Source organism: Paramisgurnus dabryanus, chromosome 23, assembly GCF_030506205.2.
Source record: "Paramisgurnus dabryanus chromosome 23, PD_genome_1.1, whole genome shotgun sequence".
NCBI classification, from domain to species: domain Eukaryota; kingdom Metazoa; phylum Chordata; class Actinopteri; order Cypriniformes; family Cobitidae; genus Paramisgurnus; species Paramisgurnus dabryanus.
In genome coordinates this window covers 15,074,695-15,095,617 of record NC_133359.1, presented here as the reverse complement: position 1 = coordinate 15,095,617, position 20,923 = coordinate 15,074,695, and the positions used below count along the sequence as shown (strand labels likewise).

Genomic DNA, 20,923 nt, shown 5'->3' with positions numbered 1-20,923 from the left:
TTCGAAGCAATTGGTTCAATTGATTCGAAGCTTCGAAAAGCTTCATTTCTCCCATCACTACATTATGTAGGATGATTTTATTTACAAAACAGTAAAGCCTATAAAATGACTTTAGCTGGGTTTTCACAAACTGGGTGTCACATATATATTGGTTATGTAAAATCATGTAATAACAGGTCATTTGGACAAAAAAAGTAAAAGTAAAAAAACTTGTCACAAATATTATCTTTTAAAGTCGGCATGAAATTAAAGCACACAATTTATTTTTTACCGCATGTTATTCAAAAGAGAAAGTGTCATAAGTCACACAGGTATATTTGTAATTGCCAACAATACATTGTATGGGTCCAAAATGTTTTTTAATGCCAAAAAATTTTAGTATAGTAAGTAAAGACCATGTTCCATGAAGATATTTTGTAAGTTTTCTAGTGCCAAATTCCAAATTTTCAAATAGTTGATAAACTCGGCCAAACCCAGGGTTCCCACACCTTGGTTAACTTCAAATTCAAGGACCTTTTAAAAGACTTTCCAGGTCCAATACCCTCAAATTTAAGGACTAAATGTGGTGACACATTTCAAGTCAGAGCAAGGTTACATCGTCTTACCTTTTAAGATACATTGTTACAGTTCCCTTTCAAGGGAACTTGCGCTGCGATACTGCGGTGACACTTTGGTGACGCCTCCAGGGGAAAGTGCGTCTGAATGTGTATATCAAATTTAACCAATGGTGAGGCTTACCGACAAAGACAGGGTGACACGAGAGACAGGAAGTATATCGCTATCTGAAATATTGCCAAAGACGGCGTTACAGGGACGCAGGAAGTATGGCAAGGAAGACGCAGCGTCTCGTTCCCTTCTCAGGGAACAACCGTTACATACATAACCCGAGACATTTTCATGTGTCAAACATAACTATGCAAAAAAGCATTTTGGTATGAATCAACATTCGCATACAGAAGATATAAGCATTTACAGCAAACAGTTTAGCACGTGTGCTTAAAAAGTCTACAATTTTTATGATAATATCCTACACTACACAGTAGGGGTGGCACGGTCCATGAAAAAAATCCGAACCGTTCGGTTCGCTTGTCTCGGTTCGGAGCGCGTGTGTACCGCACGGTTCAACGGTTCATGGCATGCGCAATGTAGTCTCATGCCCTGTATGTGACCTCAGATTGCGTGTTTCCCTTTCGCGCGAAAGAAGAGAAGAGGTGACTGGTTTCGAGTATAAGTACTGCAGGTTATGTTACGTATAGAAATGGCAAGTGGGAGAGAAAAGGAAGTCTGCCCGCAGTTGGAGGATGCGCCAGCGTCGTATAAGTTTGGTGTGTGGAAACATATTTTTATTTCATGTTACCTATGATGACAGCGGAAATAAAACAATAGATTGAACTGCTCGAACAGCCACAGGAGACCGCCTTCTCTCCGACCATTTATCTAATCTGAGGTACTGTTTTACGTCTTTAGCGCTATTTTTAGCCTTTCATTGATAAAATTAAAGCGGCTGATTTCCGCGTAGTTTCATTTTGCTAGCGTGTGAAAGTTGCGCGATCTTATTTCATAAATTTCCCCTCAAAGTAATCAGGACAGAAGTGGACAAAAGAGACGGATTTAAATATTACAGGTGTAAAGGTTATGTTTCTCTCTCGTCCACATATACTCTCAGTATTAAAGCAGCCTCTCAGTGATAAATCTAAGAGCTACACTGAAGTTGGCATTCTAATAAATGCAAGTTATCTTTGTGTGCTAAAAATGCACACAAAGTTCATGTAGATGGCAATACACATTCTCTTTTTTGCCAAATAAATGAAAAGCATGTTGAAATCATCAATGTCTTCCCTCTTGCTGTTTAAAAATCTCACCTGGCTTTCCTCAGGGATGGTCCCAATAATGTGCTTAAAGTCAAATTCAGTTTGTGCATGATTACATGATATAACTTTTTTTTTAATACTGTATCCTAAATTATGGATAATTAATACATTAATAAGATAATACATTCCTGGAGTGTTAAAAATGTAAAGAAAAAATAACAACAAGAACCGTACTGAACCGAGAACCGTGACCATAGAACCGTGATACGAACCGAACCGAGGGTTTTGTGAACCGTGCCACCCCTACTACACAGGGAATTACATGGATTTTTTCCAGAAAACTTCTTGCATAAAATAGATTCAAGCACTTTCAATGACCTGTATCTATGTACGTATATTTTCAAAAACTTTCCAGGGCCTTGAATCCCCCCCCATTCATAAACTTTTAAGGATTTCGAAGGACCCGTGGGAACCCTGCAGTGCAAATATTTTCATATCCTAACAAACCATACATCAATGGACAGCTTATATTTTCAGCTTTCAGATAAAACATAAATCTCAATCTGAAGAGATCCAGGCTCACAAATGGTCTTCGTAATCTATAAAAATGCAACTTTGGTTCACTTTTAAAACTTTCTAGTTCCTTGTGCTTGCGCAGTAACCAATTCAACACAACCCTGAAGACATTTAACCTCAAACAATTAACCTCAAACAATAAAAACTAAATATCCTTTTGTCTAAAACATTACAAGACTAACCTTCCCAGCCCAGCACACATAAAAGTCATGAACAGAAGTCATAAACAATGCAACAATTTTCAAAAATGTCTCCCTGAACCGCGCAGACCATTCAAGACTAAAGCGAAAAAATATTGTAGATAGCCTCAGTTTGGGCGGTGTTGTGACAGATAATAAACCGGACCATAAAGCCAGCTGATCCGCATCATTTCCAATAGTTTCAAAGTCTATGTCCCGAGTCTGCGAGATGGCCTTGCATGACTGTGCATATAATGGCTAGAAAGCCACACATTTCCTTTGGTTTGTGACAAAGCATTCAAGTGACGAATCTTTCCCTGTGATCAGACAAGCATGGTAAGCCGACATTCACAGATGTTGCCCACAGCCACTGTCCAAAGTAAATTGACAATATCTATTTCTGTGTGTGCCTAGTTGGCAAGCATTTGTTGTTTGTTACACTGGACAGGTTTCATTTATCTCTAACCATTAAACTCGGAGGGCTCGGGGGGCATCGGCTTTGTGAGCGACTCTGGTCAAGAAATATCTAAAAAAAAACAATAAAGGCGGCCACATGTTCTTAACTTAAGTCTATGATGATGGATATGATTAGCAAGTGCACTTACATTTGTGGCCAATGAAATAAATGCACCATCTTGCCAAGTCTGTCCAACAGAAGTGGTTTGGACATTAAGCAGATGCATTGTAAAATGCATCCAGAATTTAATTTGCTTCTGCTTGGTATTATAGAGGTCTGTAATACCTGAAGAGAGGTACATTTCTCGTGCGGCACAGCGATGATAGTTCATATGTCATCTGTCTTAATTAAACACATTAATTACGATGATAAACAATTCGAGGGACGAAAAACGTAACCGCAGGCTTATATCCACACTGGAACCTATCCATCATCACGCTCGGGCCCTTTGATCAGCGCATATGTTGATCTGTGTCTTGGGCTCCGGGGACCTAATGAAAACGGCGAGGCAGAAGCGCAGGTGAACGTTGCACCAGGAGCCTCGTCTGGCTGACGGCCCATCCATCATGCTTTTACAGCACATCAGATTGAGGCTCTCGCGCGCACTGGATCTGTCAGGATGATGGAATGGCCCGGGCGACTCCAAGCAAACAGCATAGAAGCGCAAGAACACTCAATAATACGCAATTTTTAACCATGATTAACTTGATTTCTAGTTTACAACATAATTTAATTTTTGCCAGCTTTTAAATCATGAAGTTAATATATAACCTAACCATTTTTTATATATAATTCGGCCAGGTAATTTGTATACAAAAATGAAATCATTTCGAAATAATTTAAAGCATGTAACTGTGTGTGTTGCCAAGCAACAGTCTACCTCCCGATCCAAGAGAAATGTACCATTCAAGTGAAACATCCCACTGTTGCTTGACCAATCAAATTAAAGGCCTGGAATTAATTATTGTATAATGTATGTAAATATATCAGTAATATATGAAGGGTTCAGATGCAAAGCTGAATGCCACCTCCATCAAAAAATGAGATAATGATTGTAACCAAATTGTTCGACACGTACAGTACATTCATCAAATACTTTTGTGGCAAATCCACTTTATTCCGCATTCAAGCCATTCAGAAATACTGGTTGTTAGAGAGAAAAAATGCTTATTAACGAGAAATCATGCTTTTTAAAAGCCTTTTTTATTCATGGTTCAATCCCACCTGGGTGATTCTCACGAAATCCAGACTTAGAAGGTGTCCAGCATCAGAATTTTTAAAAAGCCCTTGAAGCCCTTTTTTGCACATATAAGATTAAGGTCTGAACTTACTATAATCATTATTTTTAGAGGATTTAAAAAATATTTCCTATAGAATTATTTACATTTTTTAGATTATCATTATCAAAAATGATCATTGCAGCAACATGGTATTACATTAAATATATGCATTTATAAACTCATGTTTCGTTAATGAGAATTATGAAGTTGTCTAAGTACTATAACAAACAAAATTTCAACTTTTATCTGGAGAGAAAAAATAAGAACTGCTTACCTGGTAGCCATCTTGAGTGTCACAGTCAATTATGTCCCTTCCAACACATTTTTTTTTTAAATGTTAGTTCCTTGAGGGCTTAAACAATGATTGAAAATTGTTGCGGAGGATGACAAAATTGGTCTTGGACACATTTATATTCCTTATTATTGTCTCTACATTTACCAATGATCACCAAATACCACATGTTTCTTTACTGTAAATGTTTATAGTATAACATACACTCTCATGGACATGTTGTGGTAATGAAAGTGTTCCTCTTAAATATGAAAAACAATTGGTTTGTATGATGTCATTTGAAATCATGTGCAAAATAGTACATGAAGAGATGTTTATAACTGTATTCTTCTTATTTTGATACTCTTACTTTGCATTTACTTTTTTATCAAAATGTTTCATGACACCTCATAAGTCTAATTCCGTGAGAATCACCCACCTACGTAGACGACAAATGCGAAGAAATTCCTCGATCTAGATTAATCACAGGAATGAACTTAATGTAATGTAGATTTTTGCTTGAGTTGAATATTTTCAACTTGCGCAAAAATGTGTTTGAGGTGAAAAAGCGCATGTTTCACTTGAGTTGAATATTTTTAACTTGCGCAAAGATGCGTTTGAGACGAAAAAGCGCAAGTTTGGCCTGAGTTGAATATTTTTAACTTGCGCAAAGATGCGTTTGAGGCGAAAAAGCACATGTTTGGCTTGAGTTGAATATTTTTAACTTGCGCGAAGATGCGTTTGAGGCAAAAAAGCACATGTTCCGCTTGAGTTAAATATTTTCAACTTGCGCAAAAATGCGTTTTAGGTGAAAAAGCGCATTTTTGGTTTGAGTTATATATTTTCAACTTGCGCAAATACGCCTTTGAGGCAAAAAAGTGCATGTTTCGCTTGAGTTGAATTTTTCAACTTGCACGAAGACATGTTTGAGACGAAAAAGCGCATATTTTCGCGGCAATCGCACCGACATATTCTCGCCATTCACATCAACCTGTGCCTGTTCTGTAGATGTCATGTGTCATGTAGATTTTTGCTTGAGTTTAATATTTTCAACTTGCATGTAGAGGCATTTGAGGTGAAAAACGCATGTTATGCTTGAGTTTTTTTCAACTTGTGCGAAGAGGTGAAAAAAATTTCAAGCTTTTTTCGCTTGAGTTTAATATTTTTAACTTGCGCAAAAACGTGTTTGAGACGAAAAAGCGCATGTTTCGCTTGTGTTTAATATGTTCAACTTGCGCAAAAACGCGTTTGAGGTGAAGTAGAGCATGTTTGTGCGGCATCCGCACCGACCAATTCGCGTCATTCAAATCGCCCTGCGCCTATTCGTATCTTTGCACTGACTTTGTATGTAATCTACTCGACAAATCTTTGAATATGCTTTTGGTGTGTAGGCCCCATTTGAGCGATTTGCAATGGCCCAATAAGTCAAGGATTTGAGATTTTTCTCTTTCTGTTGTAATTTATCTGTTTGTGATTATTTTCGCAATGTTCAGCACTTTGGTAAAAATAAATTGCTATATAAATAAAAAAGGGAAAAAAATCAATTCATTACTTCCACTTTGCAGGTTTTGCATCGGGCCAATTCATATTTATTACCGCTATACTGTATCTGTAACACTACAATAAGGTTGTATACTCCTAAAGCATTTATTTAACTTAGTTCATATAAATTTTAACATAAACTAATACATTTTTAAAATCTAAAGTTGTAACTGTTGAATAACTATTATTTTTATAAATTGTTGAATAATTTATGTTAAAAAACTATATTGCTCATTGTTAGTTCATGTAAGCTAATGCATTTACCATGTTAACAAATACAACCTCGCTCTAAACTGTTACCAATGTATTTTTTTTTATAACCCATCAGTACTGTAAAACTATCTTAAAGCACCCAGTATTTGTGTACTATTCGTGTACACCTTCCCTTCCTCAAACTGTCAGGTCCATCAAATAAGGTAGGCTACTGGAAAAGATGGAAATTCAGATTTTGATTAAAGTGACAATCATCATAAGCTATATATAATCTAGAGGAGTCTACGGTAACCACTGACTTTTGCAGTGAACACTTTCAGAACTGTAAATGCGTCTGTCAAAATCATCAGAATCCATAAATGAAAAATGCCTAAAAAGGGTCCTGATGGCCCAACAAACACTTCTACAAGCTATCACAGGTTTGCATAAGCTTCAGTTAAAGAAAAAAATGCAAAAATTAGCCCACTGTCAGATACTATGGCAGTGTGTTTCTCAGGTTTACGTCAGTTCTTGCCTGTTCGCTTAGAAAATAAAGTGCAATCATACTGACAGGGCTTGACAATTTAAACCTGATTGAATTTTGTTGCCGCTCTCCCGTACTAAAACACACAAAGAACATAATTGTAAAACCACTATGTTCTGCACCTGTAATTTGCTAAATAATACAACCATGCCTTTCATTCGAAGTGTCCTCACATTTGACATTTGGAAATGAGGTAACAGCATGAGTCTGCAAAGAAAATCACGTGCAAATGTTGCATCAACAGAAAAAAAAACTGAAGCGCAAACGCCTCGGGGAGGATAGCTCCACTTCGACTGTATTTTTCCACATGAATATTAGCATGTGGGCTAGGCTGTTTGGTTCAACTTCAAATCAAATGTGAGGAAGTCTGGCCTAAAATACATAGCAAAAGACTTGTTCTATAGGTCTACAACATTAAATACAGTAAATAAAGAAAACCGAAAATGGGCACTAAATAGGATTTATTATGTTGGCTTGAGAAAACCAACATACTGTTGTTTTAAAGGATTAGTCCATTTTCTTAAAAATAAAATCCATAGATAATTTACTCACCACCATGTCATCCAAAATGTTGATGTCTTTCTTTGTTCAGTCGAGAAGAAATTGATGCATTATTTAGTTTCGTTAGAGAGAGCAGGCACTAAAACTGAATGTGTGAATTTAGCGGAGCTGAACGCGCGTCACAGAGCAGCAGGTGTCAGATTTAATTTATTACTTTCAGAGTGTGCGAGGCAAGCTGACTGACCAGATGATGGCAGAAGCGCGTGCTTACTCGTTTTTGATATAAATAACATATATAATGTTTAATATAAGCGAGATTGTTTTGTTGTTGTATTTTTCATTAAGAATAATAATAAACCTTTTATTCAAGCAGCGCTTTAAATGGAGAAAGAGACGGTTAACGATACTCAGTTTGGGACTGAGCACTGGGTCAAGCACTTAATTAAACCAGCTGTTGCACTCGCATTGCATGCAAGTTCATAAGTGATTTAACGCAGCGTACGCAAGCGCAGCATTTAAAGGCAGGAATTATCTAAAAAAACATTTTTACAAATTTGTTTAAAGGTGACATAGAATGATTGAATGGGGTATTTATCCTTGTTCTGTGATGTGACATGTAGACAAAAATTTTTTTTTGGTCTGTAATCCCTTAGAAGCTTCCTAAAAACCTCTCTCAGAAAGCTCTATTAGGGTTGGGGATTTTAAACAAGTGGTTTTGCACCTATTTGGCTCCCCCTACTGGCTTAACTTGCAATCTCATTACTGATTGGCTGACTTTGCTGCCACTCAAAAAATGTAGCCAATTATTTTAAAGTGGAGGGGCAGTGAGATGCCTGTAATGTCATAAGCATCAGTTTTTCAGATTGGGCCGTTTTCTGGCTGACATTTCTAAAAGAGGAATTTCTATGAGACTGAGATGTTAAGCATGTCTAGCACTTTTTATATGTTCGTGAATGCGGGTAGACTACAATTATTCAACAAAGACAAGGTAAAAAAAAATTTCATTCTCTGTCCCCTTTAAACTGTCTTTATATACCAATACATAAGTAAAATGTAAGTGCTCTGAAAAAGAGAGTATAAAACTCGAGGGTCTGTAGACCTCTCAAGACTGTTTTAAACACAGCTAATTATTTCCATTCGGGACGAAACAAATGATTGGCTTGCGCGACTATCACTCTCTCTCGCGACCATGGCACCACCCCTGTTGCTATGGGATCTGCTCACACATGCGCACACCCGATTGATTTGAATGTGCATGAGGCACTCTAGGAAGAGCGAATGTATGGCAGAGAAAGTGCATTCAGAACTCACAGTACCTGCATATGCAGTCAGCAAAGGCAAACAAAGGAATAAACGAAGCAATCAAACGAGAGAAAATATTGCGTGGCTTTTCCGCGAGTCGAAGATGCAGTAGCGGTATTTAGTCCTCATCAGAGTCAACAATGCTTTCATCACGGAAACTCTTCCATGCAAAACACTGGCTTAATAGTGAGTACTAAAAGCCATCCTATTTGTTTATATTCATAGTGATAAAGTTAGGTGTATTATTACATGTGATTGTGACATGATGTTACTACATGCACCGCGCTCCTTCCTTTCCCCTCGTCTGAGGTAAATGCTTCCCGTCGGCTTCGCGTGTTCATGTGTTTTGGGGGTGTGGCTTTAGAAGAAACCCAGAAGGGAGGGGGTGGAGTGAATGGAAAAATGAGCTGTGTTTAAAACAGTCTACAGACACTCGATTTTTATACTCTCTTTTTCAGAGTACTTACATTTTACTTATGTATTGGTATATAAAGACAGTTTAAACAAATTTGTCAAAAAGTTTTTTTTAGATAATTCCTGCCTATCCTGCCTTTAAACAATGGCCTGTAATTCAAAAGTGAAAGTAAAATGCGCACCCTGCATACGCCTTTATAAGCCGTAATACCGGTATCACCGGGTTTGTCACGAGCTGATTAACCGGTTGGCAGGGACGTCATGCACCAATTTTTTGTTAAGGGGGATCCAGTGTGCACAGCTCACAGAAATTTGTGCATACACAGAAATCAAATGAAATATTATAGAGCTTTCAGTCTTTTCCATGGCACTTACATTTCTAACAATTTGAGCGTCCCTGCCTTCATGCAAAAACCTCCAAAATAAAAGTGTTGACTAACTTTCATATCAAATACTATTCAATCGGAATAATTACATATTGGCATCCGGTTTACATCAGAAACGGCATGTTTTGTTTATTTACGTTTTGTTTAATGACTTTCACAACAACTACATTATCCTATAAAATGAATGTAATTTTAAATCCATAAAGTATATAAACAACGAAAATTACATAAGCTAAAGCCACGTGATTGATTTTAATGTTCAATAATGATTCAAAAAAATATTAGAGGAATGGATTTTTGCATTCAATTTTCCCTCATATGTGAGCATGTGTGATTCCGCGCCCCCGTGAACTCTGGCGAACTTTGGCGTTGTACCAAGAAGATGAATCTAGAAATCTCTACTAATATAACGTTGAGACATTTTACACAAAGGATGTTAACTGCACATTACCGCACTGGGGTTTGGAAATGTTGTGAGCGTTTCTTACACGTTTTAATTCCAGCAAAATGCAGCCACATCCTCAAGGAGCTCACTAGCGCGCGCTCAGACGCTGATGACGTCTGCGACTGCGCTGACTGCAGCGCCTGCCGCCAGAATAAAGTAATGTAATGCGATCAAAATGGCAAAAATCTCTGAAAAGTGACAAGGATGGAGCACAGAATTAATCATATTTTGCTTATTAAACCGATTAAAAATACAAGTAACAGATTAATGGACGCTTCTTTGATTTTGAGGTTGCTTGCAAAATCCATTTGGCTCAAAACATATTTTTAAATGGGCATGACGCAGGGGCGTTTCTAGGATTTCATTCTTAAGGGGGCTTAGCCCTCAGTGATGATTTGAAGAGAGCATTGTGATGGCTTTTTGCAAATTGGGACCAGTGTTATTATATAAATAAATTCATGTAGGCTACATACATTACTCTTCTATATAGCTATTGTATATCTTGAACAAAAGTTTATATACTATATGTATTTTCAAAGTTTACTGAATACTAACAATTTATATGAGAATTCATATTTATACGAGTCAGACTGTACTTTTCGTTATACATTATAAATCAGTTTTACTTTCCAGATGTATCATGCATGCTTGTAGCATGCATAACCCGATTCATAAACTTAATAACAACAACCTGCACTGATGCTAAATATGACTTTTTAACATACTTAAACGTATTATGTTGTAATAAAATTTCAGACACCTCATGTCAGAACCCACAGAACCCACATGCAGACAGTTCAAGGCAACAAATACTTTATTTAACTAAAAAAATAAAAATAAATTATATTTCTAAAACAAACGAGACAATAAACTTGGCCGGATTTGACTTCAAACAACTTGACTGTAAGAACCAGGACAGCAAACACAAAATCAATAAATAGGGCAGCAAATAATGAGGGCAACAAGTGAGGGCCATGAAACAATAATGATATAATAATTGTAAAGATAAAGGGGCTGGGGTCAAGACTCAAGACAGGAGAGCACGTTGCACACAAAAACATACAATGGCCATGTGCTTCCACAAAGCATGGGACTGCAGGCCATTCACACCCCAGAGATGAATTTCAAATGACCCACGGGCCACGTCTTGTTAAAATTTATACAACAGAGCTGTTGAATGCTTAATTCTAATTTGTTGGTGACTGTTCGGTTAGCATATATTATTTAAGACACGCACACCTATGAAGTACTTCTGTCGGCCACACTACAGTTCAAAGTACATATCACTTTGCCAAATAACTAGGGGTGTGATAAGACACTTACTCCACGAGACAAGACACAAGATTCACGAGAACAAGACGAGATTTTTACACTTTTTATGAAATCTTTAATGATAAAATATATGAATGGGAAACTGAAATCACGTAATTTTGAAATGTTTTATCTAATCTAGGACTGTCCCTAAAAATTGTTTTTGTAATTCATTATGATGTAATTTGATACTTTTTGGTAAGAAAAATAGACCTAAGTGAGCAATAACATTTAAAATGGCATATAATAATCATGATGCAATAATAACTGGTTCAAATAAAGTATTAAAACTAAGCAAACACATGGTTTTATTAAAGAACAACATTAATAAAAAACAGGATTATGTATTATAACAAATAAAGGTGCCAAACAACGTTGAAATCCATTTAAACCTTTTATATTTGTCCAATTCTTTACAATAGAAACGATAGAGTCACTGTAATTCTTGAGCATGTTGACATTAAAGTCGCAATGAAATTGAAATGAAAAACTATATTTTTAATAGTGTGGTATTATTAACAAATGACTTATCTGTGAGCTTCATTATTTTTTAAAAATTCGTGTGTGCTCATAATCTTTAATCAAAAATGCAAATCTCCTCCCCTCCTCAAAACGATCTCTCTTCACTTCCGGTCAAAAGTATGGCAGGTGGGCGGGGTCCGGGAGAAGATCGCCGTGATTAGCAATTAGCAACACGACCCAACTTCAAACGATCCAATCAGATCTCGATGGACAAATTCAAATCCAGCCCTGCCTTATTTCATCTCAAAAGCCGTTTCATTCGGATATACGTCACCACGGGGAAAATAAGGCAATCGCTACTTCCGTTTCATGGCGACTTTAAGGGGCCATGTCCCGGACAGGTTTTAGATTAATCCAGGACTAGGCATCTGTTATATTAGGACATTTAAGTAGCATTAGCAAACAAACTTTAACAAAAAAATCCCCCCAAAATCCCATAGACTTGCTTTTGAAAGCAGTAGCTGGCCAATAGAAAAAAACTGATTTAACTACAGTTTTGGAATTAAAAAATATGATACTTGATATTACATCTACATTTTACACTTACATTAATGCATCTGGCAAACGCTATTATCCAAAGTGGCCTTCATGCTATGCATTTGTTTAACAGTATTCCCTGGGAATCAAACCCATGACCTTTTGCGCTGCTCATGCAATGCTCTCCCATCTGAGCTACTGGAATAAAGACGGTTTCAGCAGTAACAACATAAACAAGTGGCTGTCGCGGTCCACACGTAACTTCCGGTAAACTCCGCTAAGAATAAATAACAACAAAGTTCTTTAAACGTAGTTTTTTTATATAACAAGCAAAAGAACAACACATAGATTACCTAGGAAACCAATCATTTGTTATTTTCGACGAGGCATTTGTTCAAGAGATCAGTTTAGCAACTAGTCAGACCATTAAAAAAACAAAACCGGAAGTAAAGTTCGGATCCAGACGTGTATCACGTGCATCCGATGAAACCGTCTATATCTGGGTCACATTCCTGTTACACAATGCATTTGTAAATCTCCTTCATATATACCCACGTCTCATATCTTTATAGATCACATTGGTTTCTTAAGTGACAATGTGGGTGAGTTTTAAGTAAACTTCCATTTTCAAACAGTCTTGGTCATGATCACATCTTGTTGGACTTTAAACCTGTAGTAGATCTAGGTTTATGAAATACTGATCTAGGATGCTTTATATCAATCCTTCTCACTATTTGCACAGCAATAACAAGTCAGATTCAAACATTTCTCCTCTGTGAACAGACTCGATACGGTTGTGTAACTCATAACCTATAACATGCCACTCATTGTGACTGCCATTGTGACTGAAAATCACCAAAACGGTTTTCATACATCTAAAGAAATGCACATCTCAGAACAAAGCAATTTAATGCACAGCACGGATCCACCGATTCTTTTATGTGCGTTCCCAGCAGCGAAGAAAGAGAGAATCTTAAGCCCTTTTCACACAGAAATTCCGTAAAATACACGTAAAATGCATCCTGGATTTTTCCGGAATAGTTAGATTTTTTTTCATTCACACTGCCAAGTTTACCTGGCATGTGACGGTCCCGGAAAGACACGCGACCTATTGAAAGTCCCGCCCTCTCTTCTACGCAGCGTCTGAAGTTTGCATATTATATATTATTTCTCTCTCCAGAAACCACTCGCGTGCATTTTTGTTTATAATAAGACTACAAAGGAGCGCGTGAACGCACAGTTCTATGCTGGTGAATGATCTCAGCTTCAGAGTGGAAATTTGACAAGCTCCCTGATTTTTGCTTTGATACAGTTTTCAGACATTTCTCATCGTGATTGTTTATATGCATTTAAAACCCGCATTTTGAGGAGCTGAACGATATTGTTGGAATGACATGCGGGTATTTTCGTTTATTATAGCTCAAATGAGCACGTGACGCGATATTCTTTAATGCTGCTGAATGATCTCCGTTTCAACACAGTAAGTAACGAGCTAACTTACCTGATATCTGCTTCAGTCCAGTTTGCTGACATTTCTCGTAGTGAATGTTGTAAATCCCTCATTTTAAAGAGTTGAACCAACTTCATGTTGCCATGACACGCGCGTCCTCACTACGGCACGTGCGTCATTGTTTATGCGTCTCATATATAATTTCCTGATAACTGCTTCAATCTAGTTTGCAACATTTCTCGTGGTGAATTTTTATATGCATGTTATCTCTCGTTGTAAGGAGCTGAACCATAACTTGTGTTGTGATGATGACGCGTGCGTCCTCACTTCGACACGCCAATTACTGCATTCTTGCGGCTTCTTGTTCACACAGAGTGTTACCCGTGTATCTTACTAGGTCCTCTTTCCGGCAACGATCCCAGAAGATTAACGGAACGAGTTTTTGTTCACACAGACGCTTGTCTGGCAATTTTACGGGTATTTTCTGGGACCAGAGGTCTGTGTGAATGGGGTTTTAGTGGTATAATAAACTGCTTCAAGATCTGCAATGAGCAGCAAAAACAAAACAGAGGACAGCCATTGCTATCACCTGCAATGGGCTGATGGGCGGCACAAGCCAGCAAGGATTCCAGAGCAATTCACTGCAACATAATGGGGTAGTTTAAACTAAAGCAATTGTTTCTGGCTGTGCAGAGACATTACACCTCCAAAAGAGTGTTTATAAAGAGTCAGGACAAGAGAGCTTTGTTTTTTGTGGTGTCCCTGGACATTAAGATCAAACAGCGCAGAGAACAAAGGTAGGACACTGATCACAGCACAGCCACGAAAAGCCTAGTTTAACTCACAGATGTTCAAGTACTGAAGGTTAATTAACTCTTAATAAAAGCCATTAAAATAGCTCACATACTAATGAGATGTACACATTTGCAAACTGTGTATACCAGGGGTCTTCAACTACTCTTCTTCGAGTATATCTTATATATATATATATATATATATATATATATATATATATATATATATATATATATATATATATTAATGACTGACAACTCAACTGACAACAATTCCAGTTTAATATTGCAAATGTTAATAGTTCAACTATGAACATTTCGCAAAAAGTGCAAGTGTAAATAATCAACACATGTATTTTTGTATAGCATGAACTGTAATGCAAGTTGAGCTCTTGTCTTGAAGGGGTCACAGGGACTTTTTCATTGTTTAAGTGCTATAAATGGGTCCCATGTGCTTGTATAAACCTAGAAAATGTGAAAAAGAACAACCCAGTAACTTTGTTTTGGTAAACCATTCTTTGAAAGCATGTTAAAAATTAGGTTGTTCAGATTTCGCCTGTTTTGTGATGTAGGTAGCAAGGCAATTACAATAGTACCGCCCCTTAATCTGCACTATCCAATCACGGCCTGCCATTTAGTGCAGAGAGAAAAAGAGAGAGAGAGAGAGAGAAAATAATTGACAGCATAATTGAGTTGAAAAAACACCATAATTGAGATCAGTGTTTACATTTCATCAGCTCATTTGCATTTAAAAGGACATCACAAAAACGGCTTTTTTGCTCACACCTATAAAGTGGCAATTTTAACATGTTATAATAAATTATCTGTGGGGTATTTTAAGCTTAAACTTTACAACAAAGACTTATTTTACATCTTAAAAAAAATCTCACAATATGACCCCTTTAAAGTTTTTTTTGTTTATATCTTTTTAACTCTCATAAATTGTTCAATATCAAGTATTCACAATATATAGCTTCTTTTAATGACTAAAACGGCACTTCATGTTTTCTTTTTTAATATTTTAAAGTAGGCAAAGATTAATCGCGATTAAACGCATACAAAATAAAAGTGATTTTTAGCATAATATACAAGTGTGTAATTATTATGTATATATAAATACACACACATTCATGTATGTATTTAAGAAACATTTACATGTGTATATATATATTTATTTATATTTTATATATCCTATATTGTATATAAATATATATAAATTATAGGGCCGGGACTTTAACGCGTTAATTAAGATTAATTAATTACACAAAAAATAACGCGTTAAACCTTTTTAACGCATTTTAATCACACTTATTTTTGCACCGTGGAACATTTCTCATTGGATGGGTTTTGGCGGACCGATTATACTGGAGCACCAACTAGCGTTCATGACTTCAGACAACAACAAACCACAGTGAACATGAACAAAGAAGCTGATGAGATCGCTTTGGTTGGCCCGTGGATGGGAATTTTTTGTTTTTTTAAACGAACGGATGGAAGCGTCGATAAGAGCATGGTTGTGTGTAAGCTATGCAACAAGGAATTCACATATCACCACTGCACATCGAGCCTCAAGTATCATCTCAATGCAAAACATATAGCAGCTAGCGTGGACGTTAGCCCGACTCCGGGTACAATGGCTTGGTTGAACAAAAATAAACAATATTTTGTTGCTTAAGCTTATGTAATCAGTCATTATTCATGGTATACTAAAAATCCATGCGAAAAAATAACTTCTCAATGTTCTCAGGTCAAATATTTATATGCGATTAAAATGTGATTAATTTCGATTAATTAATTACAAAGCCTCTAATTAATTAGATTAATTTTTTTAATCGAGTCCCAGCCATAATAAATAAATAAATTCTTATATCAATATACCCACTTCAAATGTTGACTAGTATATATATATATGTATATGTGAGTGTGTTTAAATATACATAATAATTACACACAGCACACACACATATATTATGCAAAAATACACTTTTATTTTGTATGCGATTAATCACGATTAATCTTTTCCCAGCACTATTTTAAAGATATATGGGCTAAACCGCCTTTCCATTGTACACTACATTGGGTGGAGTTCGCCCCCTAGTGGCAACTGTAATAAAATTTCGGTATTTTCACGATTTAAATCGTAAATCTGTGTCAACATGGGAGAGAATCTCATTCCAGCGCAAGAGCCTTCAATCTACGAATATATTTATACTTAATAAATTTACTTATCAGTAATCAATCGTTTTTAAAGTGTAAGATTCAAGTGTTACCATAAGATTCAAGGGTTACCGATAAAGTTAAACAAAAAAGGATGAATAATTTTCACCTTGCACACAGTATTTTGATTGGAAAACTTCTGGTCGGAATGTCACATGCGGTGTAGTCGCACAAATTTATTTTATTAACGCATCCGAAAATTATATACCCACAGATCGTTGGCATCTCACGCATCCCCTTTTCCGACCCTCCTTCCAGTTTATCTGCCATTATGTATCATGTACAGTGGCAAGGTAAAAGTAACGACACTGATTTTTAAACAGACAAAGATGACAGGGGGGCCGCAAATGGACCGCGGACCGCCAGTTGACCAGCCCTGGTGAATAGTAAAGGAACTACAGGGTTCTCTGGGAGTGTTTTAGGGGATATGTCTGTGATCTGTCAATCATCTATACACTCATGATAAAGAGAAATGAAGTAATTTTTTTACTGATAAAATCTTATGTGTTATGCAAGTAAGCATTGCCCTCTGCAGACCACTAGTCTTTACTACAACAACAACAACATTAAAAACAAAATATTGTGTATTATTTAGCACACATTACAGTTTCTCTATATGCTAAAAATGTGAGCATCATGTCTTCATGGCAATTCTGAATTACGAATTGATCTAGATCAGTGGTTCTTATGCTATACCAGACAACTCAGATTTAGGATATTTTAAACGAATGGATGGAAAATATAGTCTGTGACATTTTCACAGAACTAACCTGATCGTCATTTTAGATACCTTAGGTATTTAGGTTATTATTCGTGGATGTTTAAAGTCAGTTAACCTCTGATTCACACTATTTTCCAAGTAGAGAAACTAAAGGTGGTGTTTATTCTAAATTAAACTATACTACACTACTAACAACCATTAGGTAATAATCTTGAACCTTAATTTAAATCAATAGATCTATACTATTATTTTAACCTTTAATATTTATTATAAGCAGTAATGTTTAGCAAATAAACTGAGCAAATACTGTTTTTAAACATTCGAGAAAGTCTTATATGGATGTTTCAACACTTTTGTGCTTGAACTAATGCATTCAAAAGTGCATTTTATTAAAAATGCATTCAATTAAAGATTAATTCTTAATTCAAAAGGTGGTCTTAATACTTATGTAAGTAAATATGAAAGTTAACATAAAGCAGGACATACCCTCAGGTGGTTCTTCACGCAGGTAAGGTGGGAGCTCTTCATTGTTTGAGTCAATAGGTGTTGAATCCTCTTCAATCACTTCACTTTCATCACTGGGGCCCTTTATTTAATAACAAATATTTTTATGATTAATTTCAGCCCAAACACTCTGCAAAACTTTTACAAATTCACTCATATATAAAATGCTTCTGAATATACTCCATTATGATGCACACGAATGTATGCTCAAAGTCAATGTCAGCAACACTGTTTATAGCTTTATTACAGTCTGTTATCAGATTTAGATAAGACATTACCCATCCGACTTTTAAACGCATTTTATAACATTTATCAAGACAATGACACAATAAAATAAAAATACTACTGATGTTTTGCTGCAATACAGTAATAACAGGTTTACCACTGCAGCGTCCCGACCAGCACAACAAACCCAATTCTCCGCTCACCTTCATACTGAGGCCGTGACACCTCTGCACTTCAGTATTGATGAAGATCAAACACACGATTAGGGGACAGGAATTAAGCTTGACGCAAAATGATCAAATTTAGCCTCCTTTGCTTTGTTTTTGCAGGCGAATATAAGCGGAAGTGACGTTGTGGATGTTTACGGAATGTTCGTGATGTTATTGAACCTTTGGTCGCTGGAGGGCAGCCGCGTGTCAATTATATGCGCAGGCTGCCACAAGTTTACAGAAGATCGTTACAAGCCAACGAATTGATACCGAATTGAAATTTCACACAAGCAGGTTTGTCTGCTTTTAAAGGATGTCAGTTTTAGTCTTGCATAAGCTTGTAGCTGGGTTAAGGTGGCAGTTGCTGGTTTAAGCAGAAGCTGGTAAAGCTGATGGGTCAGCTGGTATTCCAGCCTTCTAAATCCAGCAAGACTATCTTAAAAAGTGACCAAAACACAGCAAAACCAGCTAATAACAAGCTGGGACACCAGCTAAAGCTAGTTTACCAGCTTATGCTGGTTTTAGCTGTTTTTTTCAGTAGGGTGCAGTGATGATCACAAAGTCTCGATGAAATCAAAGTTTTTAGGTTTTAGTATGAATATGTTTGGTTTAAGAATAAAACACTGACAAAATGTAAAATAATAAGATTTCTAAAACGTACTGTCTCTCTTTTCCACCAATCCGGATTAACGATTTTATGAAGTCATTCTGTCCCGTCATTTTGTATTTCTTCATTATTATTAATAATAATAATAAATAAAAATGATAAACAATAGAGCATAAGATAAGAAGATAATAAAATTCAAATAAAGTATGGACAAAAAGATTCCAGGCTGAAGGTAAACTAAACATTATTGGCTTATTAAAAAGGGGGAGGAGCCACTTAATATTAGTGATGGTCGTTTTCGAAGCACTGCTTCATGAGGCTTCGAAACATTTACGAATCTTTTGTTTCGAAACAGTGGTTCGGAGCGTGTTTCAAACTGGCCCAAGTCACGTGATTTTAGCAAACGAGGCTTCATTACGTCATAACTGTTTCGAAACGTTCCGAAAATCCGATGGTTCAGCACTAGGGGGAGTTGATCACATGACCAGTGTCTAATATAGCCGTTTCTCAAAACCAAGTACGCCGAACTCGGACTTGTGTCCTTCGTAGTTCAAACTTGCAAGTTCAGACTCGGGCCCTGTCCCAAATGGCGCACTTCATGTGGACTTTCGGTCTTGTGGCCTTAAATTGCGCGTTCTCGCTTAGTCTACGAGTCCGTAGGGTGTCCCATCTGTCATTTTTACGCTTTGAAGTGTGCTCATCAGCGCCTCCTTTGCCACCTTGATGCGGTCTTCAGCGAAGCCCGCACTGCAGCAGGCTTCGCGCACTTTGCCAACCCAGAAGTCCTTGCGAAAGTGCAATCAGACCAATCAGGCGACGGAAGGGAGGAGTTCACACTGACGGGCAACCTCTCTTCCTATTTCCGGGGTGACGCTCGAGTCTGTCCCAAAATACGACACCGGTGCACCCACGTGGACTCACATCAAGGGTCCCTAAAGTATGGACTACGTGATGTCATCAAAGTGTGGACTCTGAGGAGGACCACAAGTCCGGAGTGTGCCATTTGGGACAGGGCCTCGGAAGAACGAACTCCTGACGCGAAATGCATTCTGGGAAACTTCGCTGTCATAAGTCCACACAAGTCTCCTCTGATGCATCCTCGATAAAATGGGCGGATCAAGAACACATCCGGGGATTTTATGTGAACTTGGGCTTGATGCGAACTTTGAATTGGAACAGTACTTGGGCCGCGACTGATGACGTTTCACAAGTCCACAAGAACACAAGTACAGACAAGAACGCATATTGAGAAACGGCTTATGTTTAGGTGAACTCGGGTCAGTTTTATAATGAAAGTTCATAAAACATTTATCCTTCTGACTAATAACACTGCCATTTTGTCTACTTTGTTTATAGACAGATTTAATGACAAAAATGTGCATAATTAAGTTAGTTTTAATGATTTGTTTGCCCTAAATAAAACTAAAAACACAGAATAGACTTTTAACTATGTCTTAATTAAGTTAAATATTTTTTTTAACATATTTTAATACAAATCTTGCTATTATTTTGTTTAAAAAAAGTGTAAAATGTTTGGACATATCTGCTTTTACACTATTTTGACCAGCAGGGGTCGCCAGCGTGTGTGGTGTTTCGAACTGCTTCGAAAAACTGAATCAATTTTCGAAGCAATTGGTTCAATTGATTCGAAGCTTCGAAAAGCTTCATTTCTCCCATCACTACTTATTATGTCGCGCCCCAACTTCCTGTTTTAATGGAAACTATCAACGCCAAACTACGGATTTTAAATTCACTTCAGTGAGTTGTTAAAGGTAAGAAACCTTCAATATCTCTACTGGCACAGATATGGTTTAAGGATAACTAGTGTGCTCCAAAACACTGACAAAATGTAGAAAATAATAGACTTCTAAATTACTGTCTCTCTTTTCCACCAATACTGATTAACGATTTTATGACGTCATTCTGTACTGTCATTTTGTATTTCTTCTTTATTAATAATAAAAAAATTAAAATTATAAACAATTA

At 36.8% G+C, this 20,923-nt stretch overlaps 1 protein-coding gene across 1 annotated transcript in view; it reads right to left on the bottom strand.

The window, feature by feature from the left end:
- LOC135781273 (transmembrane protein 263-B) overlaps window positions 1-18,495 on the bottom strand; it is a 40,101-nt gene extending 21,606 nt beyond the window's left edge. Inside the window, exons 1-2 of the mRNA XM_065291648.2 lie at window positions 18,325-18,495; window positions 17,879-17,978 (exon numbers count right to left, since the gene is read on the bottom strand). Coding sequence (XP_065147720.1) covers window positions 17,879-17,978; window positions 18,325-18,330 — 106 coding nt within the window. The 5' untranslated portion in view covers window positions 18,331-18,495. The remainder of the gene's footprint in view (window positions 1-17,878; window positions 17,979-18,324) is intronic.
- Between the last annotated feature and the right edge of the window lie 2,428 nt (window positions 18,496-20,923).